At 53.6% G+C, this 14983-nt stretch overlaps 4 protein-coding genes across 4 annotated transcripts; 2 read left to right on the top strand and 2 right to left on the bottom strand.

Moving 5' to 3' along the window:
• Positions 1-1261: 1261 nt before the first annotated feature.
• BDP81DRAFT_307931 (kinase-like domain-containing protein) lies at positions 1262-2945 on the top strand (the record flags this gene model as incomplete). The annotated part of the gene is made up of 4 exons (XM_060583406.1): positions 1262-1507; positions 1560-1717; positions 1770-2301; positions 2358-2945. The coding sequence occupies 4 exons, from the start codon at positions 1262-1264 to the stop codon at positions 2943-2945; spliced, it is 1524 nt and encodes a 507-aa protein (XP_060450370.1).
• Positions 2946-3688: 743 nt separating this feature from the next.
• On the bottom strand, positions 3689-4671 carry BDP81DRAFT_457248 (haloacid dehalogenase-like hydrolase; the record flags this gene model as incomplete). The annotated part of the gene is made up of 2 exons (XM_060593264.1): positions 3689-4313; positions 4562-4671. 2 exons carry the CDS (start codon positions 4669-4671, stop codon positions 3689-3691), a joined length of 735 nt encoding a protein of 244 aa, XP_060450369.1.
• A 423-nt stretch (positions 4672-5094) lies between these two features.
• BDP81DRAFT_415457 (ribosomal protein L19) lies at positions 5095-9213 on the top strand. Its single transcript, XM_060589458.1, has 4 exons — positions 5095-5492; positions 5581-7525; positions 7578-8234; positions 8291-9213. The coding sequence occupies exons 1-4, from the start codon at positions 5439-5441 to the stop codon at positions 8923-8925; spliced, it is 3291 nt and encodes a 1096-aa protein (XP_060450368.1). The 5' UTR covers positions 5095-5438; the 3' UTR covers positions 8926-9213.
• Positions 9214-9323: 110 nt separating this feature from the next.
• On the bottom strand, positions 9324-13061 carry BDP81DRAFT_415456 (uncharacterized protein). Its single transcript, XM_060589457.1, has one exon. It carries the CDS (start codon positions 12703-12705, stop codon positions 9802-9804), a length of 2904 nt encoding a protein of 967 aa, XP_060450367.1. The 5' UTR covers positions 12706-13061; the 3' UTR covers positions 9324-9801.
• Positions 13062-14983: the final 1922 nt, after the last annotated feature.

Here is a 14983-nt window from a genome sequence, read left to right as displayed (position 1 = left end):
CAGGTTCAGGGCTTAAACAGATACAGCCGCGCTGTGATCCGAAACCATTTCTGAGCCCTCATTTGTTGACTTGGGGTGTGCTGGAGACCTGCGTCTCGCTCGACACTAGACTGGACGGGACCGGACTGGACCGTGATTCTTGTGGGCTGCACCTGCCACCCCGCAGGTAGGCCCATCCTCCTTCCACGGATAGGTGGAGGTGAGGTACCTCACTTTAGGCACCTGGGCACCAATATCTTAGGTACCTTTTCCACTCCACTGGGTGTACCTTACACTCGCACCGGAGCACCTCTGTTCTGCTTTGGATGTTTGTGTGGCAGAGTGAACCTTTGTTTGATCTGACACCACTCTTCTTTTCCTCACCTCTCAGGTCAACTACTGCACCTGCGTCTTGTTTTCAAGCGCTCAACTGGTCCATCATTCTACTGCTCTACTTTCTCTTCCCATCCATCCCCTCCCCGTCATCCTCTTTTAACCATCCTGACCCGCGACCCACGTTCCGCCCGTTTACCTATCGAGAGCAATCTCATTCACTTCTACGAGGCCCTCTCATTTACTCCTATCCAGCGACACGGAGCACGTTGCCTATTTCTTGCTCGTCTACCCCTTCCCCCTCGCCTTTTCTCGGAGTCGCCTCCCTACCTTACCTTCCAACCCCACCTTGGCCGAAACGGGGACGCCATCGGGAACAATCACACCAATAAATTTCGAGTCGTCTACGCCCCTCTTCCTCCTTCTCATTTCTTACACGCAGTTGTCGACCTCGGATATCGTCCATCGCTTCATCCGCCAAAGCGATATTTAACTCACCCTCTGCCCAAACTTCGCATAGCCGAGCATCAACGAACCTTCCCAGCTCGCCTTTCCCCTCTCCTGTTTCCCGACGCAACCCCGATTGCGCGATTCGTTCACAGTGACAGGCCAGTCTTTGGTATTCGATTACACGAGACCGGCGGTTACTGCCATCTTTCTTCGGCACTAGCGATTCGACCGCGTCCAAACCCGTGTACGAACGCTACCCAGCACGCGATTCCTAATTCCCGACGATCCGAGACGGCAAAGCACAGCTTCAGTAGCAGTGCAGAAGACCACACACATTGGAAGTTGTGGCAATCTATTACAGCTTGAACAGGGCATGACACATAACTATTCATCGTTGTAACTGCTGGCGTATTCCAGCTTCACTTCCGGTTTTCCGCATTACGACTTCGTGACGGAGACCTGTTAGCCCAATATGGCTGACCCCTTCGCGCCTCGCTCTATGAAGCGCAAGAATGTCAAAGGCCTGGCCTTGACACCTGCTGCCCCCAAGCCTCCGCCGACTGCCGAGACCAGTCACCACGATAAGGATGGCGGTGATCAGTCGGCACAGTTGGAGATTGGTATCGAATACAAGCTGGATCTGAGACCAGAGGACCTAGAAATTCTCAAGGAGCTCGGTTCAGGAAACGGAGGTACCGTCAGCAAAGTCAAACATGTTCTTACCGGAACTGTCATGGCACGAAAGGTCAGTCATCACTTTTGTCCTACTCGGAAGGCTAAGTGCTCATCAATATCAGGTCATCCACGTGGAAGCTAAGAAAGAAATGCGCAAGCGCATTGTGCGTGAACTGCAAATTATGCACGGTTGCTCGTCCGAGTACATTGTCAACTTCTATGGAGCCTTCCTGAACGACCACAACGACGTCATTATGTGTATGGAGTACATGGATGTTGGGTAAGCGCGTGTCTGATTTGGCTTTAGTAATCTTGGCTAATGCGTCTCTCAGTGCTTTGGATCGTGTATCCAAGGTCTTTGGGCCTGTTCGAGTGGATGTTCTCGGAAAGATTGCCGTGGCTACCTTGGGAGGCTTGACCTACCTCTACTCGAAGCACCACATCATGCACAGAGACATCAAGCCGTCCAACATTTTGGTGAACTCTAGGGGAGGCATCAAGCTGTGCGACTTTGGCGTGTCTGGAGAGCTCATCAACTCTGTTGCTGATACGTTTGTGGGAACTTCGACGTACATGGCTCCCGAGCGAATTCAGGGCGAGAAGTACACAGTCAAGTCAGATGTGTGGAGTTTTGGTCTGACCATCATGGAAATGGCCATCGGAAAGTTTCCTTTCAACGCAAGCGAGCAACTTTCGGACGGCGAGTGCGCACCCGCAGGCATTCTGGATCTTTTGCAGCAAATTGTCCACGAGCCCGCACCCAGACTACCCAAGAGCGATGCTTTCCCTTCAATTTTGGAAGACATGATTCAAAAGTGTCTGTGCAAGGTTCCTGATGAGCGGCCTACCCCTCAGGAGCTCTTTGTGAGTACATTCCGTAAACATCAATCAACCGTGTGGCTAACATGCATCTTCACTAGGACCGTGATCCCTTCGTCCAAGCTGCCAAGAGAACACCTGTAGACCTGAGAGAGTGGGCAGTTGGTATGATGGAGAGGGACAATCGCAAGTCTCACTTGGCGCCCCAGTTATCGCCAGCAACACGCGACCTCCTCAATTCCAATGATTCCCCAACATATCACGGCGGTTCTGGAAACGATCGATCCCTTGACACCCCTACTTCGGGAGAAATTCCTATCGCCGGCGCCGGCATCATCTCTCCGAGAGAACCAGCCAGCCACTCCAACCGCTCTCCCACTAGAAACGGGCTTAACACTATGAGCAGTAGACAGCCGGGTGGCCACCCTGGGATGGGACAGAGGATCGTCACCACTAACTCGATACCCAAGGTTGGCGAGTATCCCAACAGTGCTGGTCCGGTGAGCGCCAACGCTGCGTCTTTCAGCCTGCCTGTTCGCCCGGCTCCTGGCGGACCTCTACCCCCGGCCCCTCCTCGGAAGGGCACACCTGATGATCCAAGAAGAGAAAACCGGAGACAAGCTACGTTTGGCATGCCTCCAGCGCCCAGAAGCTACGCAAGCGATGTGTACAACGGCACCTCCAACTAGTCGCAGGAGGGCTTCGACTATACTCACAGCGTTGGGCCTCAAACCCATCAAGCTCACCCACTGCATAATAGAGAATCAAATCGCGCCAGTTCGCTACACCAGCCACATCCGTCTTTCAGCCAGGGGCCAAGAACGTGCAATATCTCTACCCAGATGGCTTTCCAACCAGCATCTGACGAACGGGTTCAACGAGCTATCGCATCAGCTCCGATCTTCTCGTCTCAGAGGATGGACATGCCTGATAACAGAAGTCGCAGGATGCGTCGCGATGACAATGTCGCTGGCTTGGAAGATCCCTTCATCTAGACGCACGGCAAAGCCCGGCAAAAGCCTCGTACACCAGGTCCCAGCGGCGGACTGTCGACTCGATCGTAGGGAGGCTTCTTCCCCTCTTTTCGTCAGCATCACCCGGCGCATGTATGGATATCATTCACTTGCAAACTCTCGTCAATTAAGTCTTTTGAGAAAGTTCGGACAGAGCATCGCCATCGATCGTAACCAAGAGAGGAGGGAATATGTCGACACAAAAAGCCTTTCATGTAGGGTATCAGGTATCTAGCAAACTTGGAGGACGGGTTTAACGGTGGCCGATATGCCAACGAAACATGGAGACGAATGACTGAGCAATTCGTTCTGCCCGCCTAGACCGTGGTGTCTTATAGTCTCTTGAACTTTTTCTAAATAGACATGAAAGGACAGTAGACAAGCTGCCGCCTAGTTTATATCCATGCGTCTCTCTATGTCTATGAAACTGGTTCCCTGCTGCTGAACCCCTTCTCAAGGATAGGAATCAGCTCATCTAACCGACGGATCACCAAGTCAGTGTGCTCGTGATCGACCAGATGCTCGTTGACATCGTTGGCAAGGAGTACTGTCGCCGCGCCAGCTCTTCGTCCGGCCGTCATGTCATCGATCGAATCCCCAACCATGATCAACTCACTACCATCACCGACGGTTGTCTCCTTGGCGTTAGTCGAGGCGTCGGCTTCTTTGACGAGACCCCAGTTTTGCGCAATATGCAGGATCCCGGCGGGGTCTGGCTTTGGCGGGCGAAAGTCGCGGGTCACGACAGGCTCGAACAGCGACCCCTCGAGGAACTTTCCGAGAAGGTGTGCGACGGGCGCGTCGAAGTTGCGGGTGCAGATGCCCTTGCGGACGCCGCGGCTGTCGAGGTAGGACATGAGCTCCACGAGGCCGGGCTGGGCTACTTGAGAGGCCATGGCCGTACGCTCGATTTGGCGGATGGACTCCATGGCCGTCTCCTGTTCCTCTTTCGTGGGGAGGGAGTAGACGTGGTCGAGGATGTCTACTTTTTTGGTGATGCCGAGGGCCTGGCGCATCTCGCCAAACATGTACGTTTGGGGTTCACTTGATGATAGTCAGCAACGTTCTCTAGTAAGTATATGCGGTTTGTACGAGGATTTCACGTGACTGTGGAGATGTCATATGTAGGCACTGGCAGTTGACTCAGTCTTTTGCTGTACTCTTATCTGCATGCTCACCCGCTGAGGCTGAAGCAATTTTGTTCGTGCGGAGGCGTAAAAGTTGAGATTCAGACAAGATGTTATATGAGAGAAATACGATAACAGGAAGGGACCAGATGACCAGGCACGTACCATAATGTTCCATCAACGTCGAATACAATGCCTTTGAGTCGAGGTGCAGTTGACTTTGCTACAACGCCTGGCTTCAGAGGGGCGAACTGCCGGGGAGCGTGTGTGACCATCTTCGAGATGAATTTCTTCATAGGATAGGATTTGGTGTTACAGAGAGCTAAGGCCAACTGCAAAATGACGGTTAGAATTTCCCAAATTTGAGATAGAGTTTGCGGTGGTTGCGATACCTTCCACTGAGGAGCTGTTGCGATGAGTCGTTTAACCCTCAACTAAGACGGAAGAGTACGTACACAACCCGCACCGGATCGATGACCGCGAGTCGGGAATGCGTCCTGCGGGCTCAACTAGTGTAAGATAGGTAGGCGGCGATTGCGCAAAACCCCACACTGGGCTGGATGGGGAATCGGAGAGTGGGAACACAGTGCTGGCTGACTGACTGAAATGTTGCACAATTCCGGATCCCAGCCGGGCAGATGACATGGGTCTAGGGATGTGAATGGTTGGCGCGAATCTTTTGCGAGGCAAGAGAGGTCTGCTGTACTGCTGGGTGGGAGGAGCTTTCCATGTGGCGAGGCCCAACCTGCAGCAATTTAGACCAGTGCCAGTGTGTCGCGGATGCTCGGTCGGTCGTTGGGAATTCTGTTTAGACGCCTTTGCAGTTGGCAGTAGGTCTGTCTGTGTCTGACAGCTATTACCTATCTTATTTCTTTTACGTACAACAAAACATCCCAGAGGGCGCCACAAGTTCATCCCTATTGCTCCAACCTAGAAAACGAACCTTTGTTAAACAAGCTTCTGCGAGCTCCCTTGTCGAGCGCATTCAGACCGACTGCTCCAACACGGCTGACATTTGGGTGCTGCGCAACACCCAACCGTGATGAGCTCGTCGAATAACAACCAATGGCCACCTAGGCGGCCCTCGAAACGGAGCGTGAGTAAATAGACCATCGTTTTTCCTAGGATGAAGCTTGCAGGCTGGTGTTGCGCAACTCAGAGCTGACCGCGCGGTGTGTTTCTAGAAGCTCCGAAATGGCACCTTCATCGTCCCAGGCACCGGCGAACGCAGCCGCCGCCAATTCTCCCTCCGCGGATCGAGCATCGAGATTCCCCCGCCCGAAATAAACGGATACCGATCCCTCTTGGCCGCCGAGTCGACGGGCGAGTCCCTCAATGTGGTCAAACATAACATCAAGACCAGTGCCCTACACTTCTGGGACTGGCTCATGTCTCCGGCGGGCAAGGGCGTGCTGAAGTGTACCTTGGCATATCTATTGGCAAGTATGGCGACGTTCCTCTCGCCCATCTCGGCTTTCTTAGGCAAGCCTGACGGGAAACACGTCGTCGCGACTTTGACGGTCTATTTCCACGCCAGTCGGACGTGGGGTTCCATGGTTGAGGCCGTCGCCATTGCCACCATCGCCGTCCTGTATGCCGAGATCATATCCTGCCTCGCCATGGCCTTTTCCGTTGTCGTGGGAGGGCAGCTCGGCCTCATTCCGCTGTCCCACGTCCTCATCCTGACGTTCTGCATCGGCGGCGGTATGGGTTTCATCGGATGGGTGAAGCAAAGGCTGAACAATCCCCTGGTCAACGTGGGATGTACCCTTTCTTCGATTGCCATTATCGCCGTGGTCACTAGAGAGGAGGCAATCCACGAAGGGCACTTTTCCGAAGCCAAGATTGTGCAAGTACTTAAGATGTTGGCTATCGGCATTACAATCACGGCGACGGTCAACTTCTTTGTCTGGAGGGTGTCGGCACGGGCCCTTTTGCGTTCCTCGATGAACTCGGCTGCCGTGTCACTGGCGGACATGCTCTCCATGATTACTCGTGGCTTTCTGAACGGTTCCGAGAACGAGATCATGTCGGGAGACTTTGGTCAGGTTGCGAGACTGTACAAAACGACGTACGGTAAGATGACGAAGAACCTTAGGGAGTCGAAGTTGGAACACTGGGTTCTTGGACGGGAGAAAATCTATAACCTGGAAAAGAATCTCGTCAAGTCGTTGGAATCACTCTCGCAAGCCATAGGAGGTTTGAGGAGTGCAGCCAACACGCAGTTTGCCTTGCTCAAGGAGATGCCACAGGATCCCATGGGTGGCCAGCTTTCTCCCGGAAGCACAGTGTTCTCCCCGACGCTGTCTCGCGCCATGTCCCAGTACCTCAAGGGTGCTCGGGATCGGTTCGCTACGCTGGCATCGATCGAGGAAGATGACGAGTATGACGATGATCTGGATAGCCACCCAAGCCCTGAGGCAACCCCGGACGGCCCTCCGGCGCCACTTCCTACTTTCCGCTCACCATCAGAGATCTTTGAGCTCTTCATAGCACTGTTGGGCCCCTCGATGAAGTCTCTGGCATACACTCTTTCGGAGATCCTGAGAGAGCAAGCTTTTGCAAAGGGGGCAGACTCCAAGATTACCGTCAATCCTCACTTCAAGCACAGCTTACAGGACGCTATGGCGCTGTACAGCAACGCGAGAACTCATGCCCTGCAAGAGCTCTACACTAGTATTGAGCTGGGCCGAGCGAGGTCAGAAAAGATTCAAGCAGACATTGAAGAAGTCGCGGCTGCATGTGGACATTTCAGTTTTAGTCTGCAGCATGTGGCCGAAGATATCGATGCCTACTTGACAGCCTTGGAAGAGCTCAAGTATAACCGTGAGATGGGTTCCCGCAGCTGGAACTGGCTGAAGGTTTGGAAGTACTTCTCTTCACCCGCTCAACCCAAGGAATCCGATCCTAGCAACCTGGATACCGAGCGTTTGTTACATCAACCTATGGAACCTCCGGAGCAGCCTGTTCGTGCCATCAGGAAATCGGCTCTCCCCAGGGGCATTCCCGATACGATGATCAAGCGCAGAGATACCTTCAGCTGGGACGCCGCTCCCAACGCGAGCATGATTATGAGATTTTTCTCGCAGCAGCTTCTCAAGGGTTTGAGAGTTTTGGCTCGCGATGACAGTGAGTAACTGGTCCTCAAAGTATGCTTAGGCACAACTAATGATTTGGGTAGTCCGATTTGGTGTCAAAGTAGGCTTTGGAGCGATGCTCTGGGCCGCATGTGCCTTCATTCCGGCAACAAGACCGACGTATCAGCACTGGCGAGGCGAGTGGGGCTTGCTATCTTTCATGATTGTCGCGTCTATGACTGTCGGAGCAGCCAACACCACGGGCACCGCAAGGTTCATTGGCACCATTGCCGGAGCTACCTTTTCCTTGACGGCGTGGGCCATCAGCCAAGGAAACGGAGTCGTTCTTGCGTTCCTAGGTTGGATGGTCAGCTTCTTTAGTTTCTACATGATGCTCGTCAAGAACAATGCCCCCTTCGGTAGGATTACGCTTCTAGCCTGGAACGTCACTGTTCTCTACGCCTATTCGTTGTCACAAAAGGTGGATGATGACGATGACGATGAGGGTGGTTCCAACCCTTTGATGTTTGAGATTGTCTACCACAGATTTGTTGCGGTGTCGCTAGGTATTCTATGGGGTATCTTTGTTTGCCGAGCAATCTGGCCCATCTCGGGCAGGAAGAAGTTCAAGGAAGGCCTTTCAGTCCTCTACCTCCAGCTTGGTCTCATCTGGAAGAGAGGGCCGCTGGCTATCCTGCTGCGAAGCGACAACACGAGATCGTACATGAAAGCCGGAGAAGAACAAGCACTGCAACGCTACGGTAAGAGATATACCCCCTTGACTCCTGAATACGAATTTCTCTGACACAGACAACAGCCTTCAAGCTCGAGGCCTTGCGTAATTCCGCAAAGAGCGAGTTTGAACTCCGTGGCCCATTCCCCGATGCCGCCTACGGCCGTATCATGCAGTCAACCAGCAAGATTCTCGACGGGTTCCACGCCATGCGGCTGGTGACCTCCAGACGAGGACAGCTTTCCGCTGGCGAACGAGCACTGCTCGAGTACACGGCACCAGAGCGCGCACAGCTTTGTGATCGCATCTGCCACGTGTTCCAGGTGCTCGCAAGCTCCCTGATGCTAGAATACCCGCTCACCGACGCGATCCCATCGGTGGTGGGCAACAAGGACCGGCTGCTGGGCAAGATTTACCAGTTCCGCAAGGAGCATCAGCCTCCTTCTCCCATAGTTGGAAACGATTTTGAGGAACAGCAGCAGCGGCAGGAGGAGAACGGCAATGGGAATGGCAATGCCGGTAACAATAACAACAATAACAACAATAACGGCAACAACCAGATTACCAAGAATGGTGTGGTGTTGGAAGAGAAGGACTTTGCCCTGTTGTACGCGTATACCTTGGTCACGGCCCAGGTCGCGCAGGAGCTCGAGTATGTTCAGAGGGAGATTGAGAATCTCTTTGGCGTGCTCCACACGGAAGCGCTCTTGCTGCAGTGAAATTCAAATTAAACAATAGAAAAGAAAGGACGTCACTGGTAGAGTGGTGGTGGTGGTAGGGGGCAGTAGAGATTGAGAGAGATAGTGAAGAGGAAGAAACAAAAAGGGGTGACTGGACTGGACTAACTGACCGATTGATTGACTTGACGAAAACAGGCATGGCGTTTGGTTACCACTATACATACATTACTAGGGATACCTTTCATGGGCTGAGCGATGAGGGTGGGTTTACAAGGCATACATATATACAAGTAGTCGTAGTAGTAGTCATTGAACATTGTCAAGCCCAATCTCGACTCTCTTGATCAAAGATTTCCACCTTGCTTCGCCCGGCTGTGAACTTCAATACACACTGAGATTCATCGCTCAGTCTCACCCAGACAAACGATCTTGTAAGATTCTGGTGTAATGTGATATAATTGTAGTATGGGAGTTATTGCTATTCTAGCTGTACAATAACAAATAAAGTGTAGATTGCGAGCTATCCCAGCTCGCTAGGCATGGCGACAATCATATTCCTCAATGGTAGATCGGTGCTTTTTCTCTGCAAACTTGTCCAGCAACCCCTTACTCGTTCCCATCTTTTCCACCCGAGGATCTAAGGACCAATCTGATAAGCCCCTTTCCGTCGCCGACTCTCACTACATCAAGCTCTCATAGATCATCAGATGACAGAGAAACAAAAGCATACAACCTTAGCGCCATCTGAACGCCATGCCATAGATAAAGTCGCCTTGTAAACGCCGAATGACAGACACGAACACGTACACTGTTTGCAAAAACAGCCTCAACCTCCCCAGACTCGCTGCGTCATCTTCGTTAAAATAAAAACAAATAGCAACGTATGTGGAAATATGGTGAGCATCAGATAATGCCCTAGTTCCAGCCATGCTGCATCCGATCGGCGTCTTCGTGGATACGAAATCCTACGCCATCGTCGGCGCCAGGCACCTGCCAGCCACGCTGGGTGCTAGGATACTCGGACGGCTGGCTGCTTGCTTCCGAGTGAACGTCGTCCTCGGCCGTCGGCGAGAAGAGCGGGTCAATGTTCTCCCCGTCGGACATGTGTTCCTGGTCCTCGATGCCGGGCCAAGGCTCGTCCTCAGGCAGATGGACCTGCCGCGAAAACGATGAGTCACCCTCACGTTCCGGTGGCACCTGGGCCATCACCTCGACGCTGTAGTCGCTGTCGTCATCGTCATCGTAAGGGTTGGTGCTTCCGTAATCCGGATCAAGGTTTTCGTCATCGTCGGCGGGAGTATCATCCACCACCATGCCCGTGCCGCGCGGACGGGTCTCGCCCAGCGGTGCGTTGCTATACGGGGTTGCATAGTAGTGGGGTGTGATGCCGCGGGTGGACGGGTGCCGCTCGTCAGAGGGAATGACACCGGGCATCGGGCTTGGCGATACAGTCCACCGAGGGGTGTTGAGAGGGCGGCTCGGCGAACGAGTCGTGCGGCGCCGCTTATAAGCAGTCGAAATGTTGGGAGGGTTCGGCCGGACTGGAGCAGCTGCCCTCTGGCCGAAAGATGATACACGGCGTTTGATCTGCGACGGCGACATGTTGGCAGGAACTGAAGGAGGTAGCGAGGCAGTGCGAATGTAGGATGGCTTTGTAATCCTTCCGTCCCTGACAGGAGTTTGCCCACGAGCTACCATAGGACTGGATGATCGCATAGAAGACTGAATCGCAATATGATGTAGCGAAGGGGACGCGGACACTCGCTGGCCAGCTTGACGTATACCAAGAGAAGATGGCGCGCTCGCGGTCTCGTCAAGGTGGTCATTCCAGGTCCAGTGGTCCTCTTTCGCGTCGGCTTCGGGGACCTCCTGAGTAGCTTGGGAATCGGGGTAGAAACGGCTCATTTCGCGAAGGCGTTGCCAACTCCAACCGCTCTCATATGATGGCAGATCTTGAAGATAGGCCTCAGGCTGCGTGATGAACAGACGCGGTTCAGAAGATCGCATAATTACAGAGTTGAGAAACGACACGTCCCAGAGGGCAGGCGTTACCATCTCTGCCGGCGTCAAAAATCGGAGGCGGGAGTCCTTGTGGATCTTGCGGAGCGGTACCCATGGTTGCTGCAGGCCCAAAAAGCGGCTGGTCTTATTGTCGAGGCTGCGCCGACGTGAGGTTGAACGTGTGCCGCGAGAGAGTTCGGTGAAGGTGGTACCAAATGCAGTATGGATCGCTGCCTGGACACTTCGTGCGTCTGACCCTCTGACAGAAATGGTACGCACTAGGCCGCGGCTTTTGAGTCTGCTGTTGATGATACTAGTAGGACTACAGGCCTTTGCCATCAACCACGCGTAGTCATGTCCTGGATCGGCCCATTCTGCGCAGAAAGGTGACTGTGCTCTAAGTGTGTGAGAGCTCATGGTGTTGGGCATCTGAGTCCATTCATCCAAGCTCGAAGGACCGTCGGATTTGAAATCCTGAAGCTCTACCCAGACCCTCCTCAACGGAAAAGGTAGAAACACGACTTCGATTTCCCAAGGCCGAGTAAGTGTGGGAAGCTGTGACTGAAGCTGGAGGATCTGAGACTGCAGCATCTGCATCTGGCTAATGATTTCGCCAGAATGGCCGGCTCGCGCGGTAGTCGTACTTGTAGCGACTGAAACAACGCTGTTGGTCGATTCGTCAAACGTCTGTCGGTCGGCGAGGCGACCTACAACACTGCCGTTATCATTAATGAGCTTTTCAACTTCCTCGAAGCGGACCTCAAGGTCAGTCACGCGGAGATCCGTGGCGTCATGCTTCTCATGACACTCATCGTGCCCGGCAGCGGAGAATGAATCATTTTCCAGTCTCTCGAGCCGGTGTTCATGACCTTGAACTGTATCCGATATATGGCGAAACGTATCGCGGGAAGGTCCGGCAAAAACAGCATCCTCCTTTCGGACGCAGGGAGACAGAGCCCTTGGAGTGTCTGCACCATGATCACTGTGAACAATCATTGCGCTGGCGTTGTCCTTGGTGAGTTGATCCTGTGGAGCAGAAGTGTTGGCATCCTGGAATCTATCCTTCCGTAGAGATTGCACGTTAGAAGTAGCAACACCACTAAGTGTTTGGAGGCCTTTCCCAGAGAATGGACGAAGATAGCGTGCTTGGCTAGAAGATGTCGTAGAACTGGGCTGAGATTGCATTAAGCATTGTGCTGGTATTGGTGGTAATGAAGTAGAACCATTTCCGGGCTGGGACTGGATGAAATCGCCCCAGCTTAACGTATCCTGTAAAGTAGACTCTGGACGCTGGCTAATATGATCCATGTGACGGGTCCTTGGTTCCTCGGGCTTGCTCGGAGATATCGCCATGGCAGTATCCAGGTTCATGAAATCCGTAGTCGGGGGAAATCCGGTGGGCATACGAAACGACATATCTGGCAATTGTACCGGGCTGAGTGGCTCCCTGGACATCCTTGGTCTCTCGTTCTCCTGGCGAGGGACGTGGGCGATAGGTGCGGGGGTGGGCGCAGACACGGGCGCGGGTGCTGGAGCCTCGCTCGCGGCGCGTCCGTCATCGTGAAAGCAGGCGTGATGCGAACACATGCACCAGACGGAGTTATCAGATCCCAGGCTATCCGTATATGCCTTACCGGCGGCGAAGCGACTCCAGAATCGACGGCATCCGCACTTGGCTCCGTTGGCGCCAGGTGTTAAGTCCACATAGTTGCATGCTCCTCCAGGGAGTGGAACGGGATTGCGCTGGGCAGCGCCATCGTTGTAGATATCGAAGAATGAAGAGCCCGGTAGAGGGGGATCAAAAGGTGTTGTTGCCATTGGCGGCAGCAATGCTCATCGGGGAAGTCGCGAGATGTTCGGACGGCGATGGGATGGCGCAGGAGCTTGGGTCCCGGTGAGCTGGGATGGGAGGTCGACGATGTAGGTTGTTGTCGTGTGTCGGTGTCGGTGTGATGGATGAAGTTGATTGAAACGAGACGAAGGAAATGCCTATGCGGCCCAAACCAGGGCCCAGCTGGGTCGCAATCCGAGAGACCTAGAACATTGCAGCTGCTGTGGTAGTTAGCCCTCTGATCCTCTGTCCAATAATGGGAGATATATCCTGGATGGAAGCTGGCCGGCACTCGCAAGCCAACCGGGGAAACCCTCAGGCCGTAACACGCACCCGTGACGGAATAGATGTATAACAAATCGGGAACGGGAGGTCGGATTCGCGAGAAGCTTCGTCTTATTTGTATCTGCATGCGCCGGCTTGGTGAAGAAATGTACGGATCGTGTTGCGACGCCTAGGCGAACGAGAGCGAACAATTGAGTGGTGGGGGAGATGCTGTTGATAGAAAGTGAGGCGGTTACTGGATTGGGCAGCACAAGCACGACCGAGGAACCTGGGCGCTGGTTGATGGGCGGATGGGCTAATCGAGGCGGAGGAAGTGGGAACCTGGAGCAGCAGCACTGGAAGGGAAATGCGCGACAAGTAACCGGGAACGAGGGAGACGGGTAATTAGGAACGAGGCATGCGAAAAGGTGGAGAAGAGAAACAAGTTCAAGCAGCGAGCTTCGCTCAGCACAGGTTTACGGATACCGTTTGCTCGAGGTCACAATGGGTTAGCGAAGCGGGTGGGCTTATGCAGGTTGGCAGGAATGACTCGAAAGGAGTTACAGGGGTCTACTGATATCTCGACTGCCGTCCTAAGGCTGCCGTTTGAAGTCTGTCAAAATAAAGATAACATGGTCCGTATATTCGTATAAGCCGTGGTGTGAATTGCGTTGAGATGGCGGCAATTCAAGCTGTGATGCGGCATTACGGATACACTAAGGATAGGTGTGGGTGTGTAGGTGTGCCTGGCGCTGTAGGAGAAAGCTCAGTGGGCGCCTCTCGCCTCTCTTGGGAAGAGATGTGGTGGACTTCAGTGCAAGTCTGCAGGAAGCTACCTACCGATAGCTGTGCAGCATGAGCGCTTCTGCCGCGCTGTTTCTTAACCGGCCAGGCCTGTTGCAGGCCTCCATGGCGCCATGGGAACCTGAAGCAAGCCCACCTCACAGCAGGCGCGAGAGCAGACCAGCAGACCAAGAAAGCAGGGGGAAAAGACATCAGAAAAAAGAAAGACGCAAGGATTACGAATGATTGGATGTCCACGACCAGAAACGCGTCTTCTTCTTGCTTGCCTGCCATGGGTTAAAGTGTCCAGCTTGTTGGCCCCGCCCGCGTATCCCTGCAAGCTCCACGTCCTCGGAGCCCCGATTGGCATGTAGCGGAAGCATCCCATTGGCCCAACGCCAAACCTCGAGCGACTCGGGCCCCCCTTCTTTCCCTGAGGTCCTCGCCAGCCACTTTTCCACCGCAACTTTGCATGACCGGGTATCTTTGTATCTTTCCGTGTCACGACTCCAACGTTCACGGCGGATCTGATACCATCGACCAGGAGTCGTTTCTCTCACCGTGACCTTGTAGTCAATCCCTGGTTCTGCTCTTAGTTCCAAACAATATGCTCCACTGTAACGAAGACGATGGATGAGCAAGGCAAGGGGTATGCCATTGTGGAGGGGTAGGTCAACAAAGCAACGATTAAGATGGCCGTTCCATTCCAGAGATGGAAGGACACAATCCGAGCCACTATCATTGATTTGACGTGGTTGGATCGACTATACACTATAACTTTCTTTTCTCAAACAATTCAGCACAGATCAAAACCTGGGGACGGCGGCAAAGAACAACAAAGCAAAGAAGAAGCAAAGCACGCGTTGTCCGCGCAGTCGATTGCGCACTCTTCGTTTCTATAAACGTTGGAGGGGTGTTCTCGCGAGATCCACGAGGCGCGGCGGGATTAAGCCTGATGGCCGTGATGGGCGTGAACGACGCAGACGGACGGACAGAACCCTGGATTTCTAGGTCCAAGGCTTAGTCGCTTGATGGGCAAAAGACCCAAGCACACAAGCACGCGCTAGGCTGACGCTCAATGATGCTATCCATTCGCAACACCCGTGAGGCGTTCCGTCCGGGGTCCCGCACGGCGATCCCGCCCTGTACGTGAGGCAGCCCTGATCAAATGACTGGTTTTCAGGCAAAGCAGCATGTGGGAAATTCGCTGCCAGCCTT

This window comes from Colletotrichum phormii (genome assembly GCF_030913505.1).
Source record: "Colletotrichum phormii strain CBS 102054 chromosome Unknown BDP81scaffold_2, whole genome shotgun sequence".
NCBI classification, from domain to species: Eukaryota; Fungi; Ascomycota; class Sordariomycetes; order Glomerellales; family Glomerellaceae; genus Colletotrichum; species Colletotrichum phormii.
Note: the sequence above shows the minus strand (reverse complement) of the source record. Positions and strands in the feature narration are given on the sequence as shown.

Bases quoted from the DNA above. Each gene is read 5' to 3' on its own strand.
- BDP81DRAFT_415457 (XM_060589458.1), top strand. From the start codon at position 5,439: ATGAGCTCGTCGAATAACAACCAATGGCCACCTAGGCGGCCCTCGAAA. The intron at 5,493-5,580 runs GTGAGTAAATAG...GTGTGTTTCTAG, and splicing joins GGCGGCCCTCGAAACGGAGC to AAGCTCCGAAATGGCACCTT. The intron at 7,526-7,577 runs GTGAGTAACTGG...TGATTTGGGTAG, and splicing joins AGTTTTGGCTCGCGATGACA to TCCGATTTGGTGTCAAAGTA.
- BDP81DRAFT_415456 (XM_060589457.1), bottom strand. From the start codon at position 12,705: ATGGCAACAACACCTTTTGATCCCCCTCTACCGGGCTCTTCATTCTTC.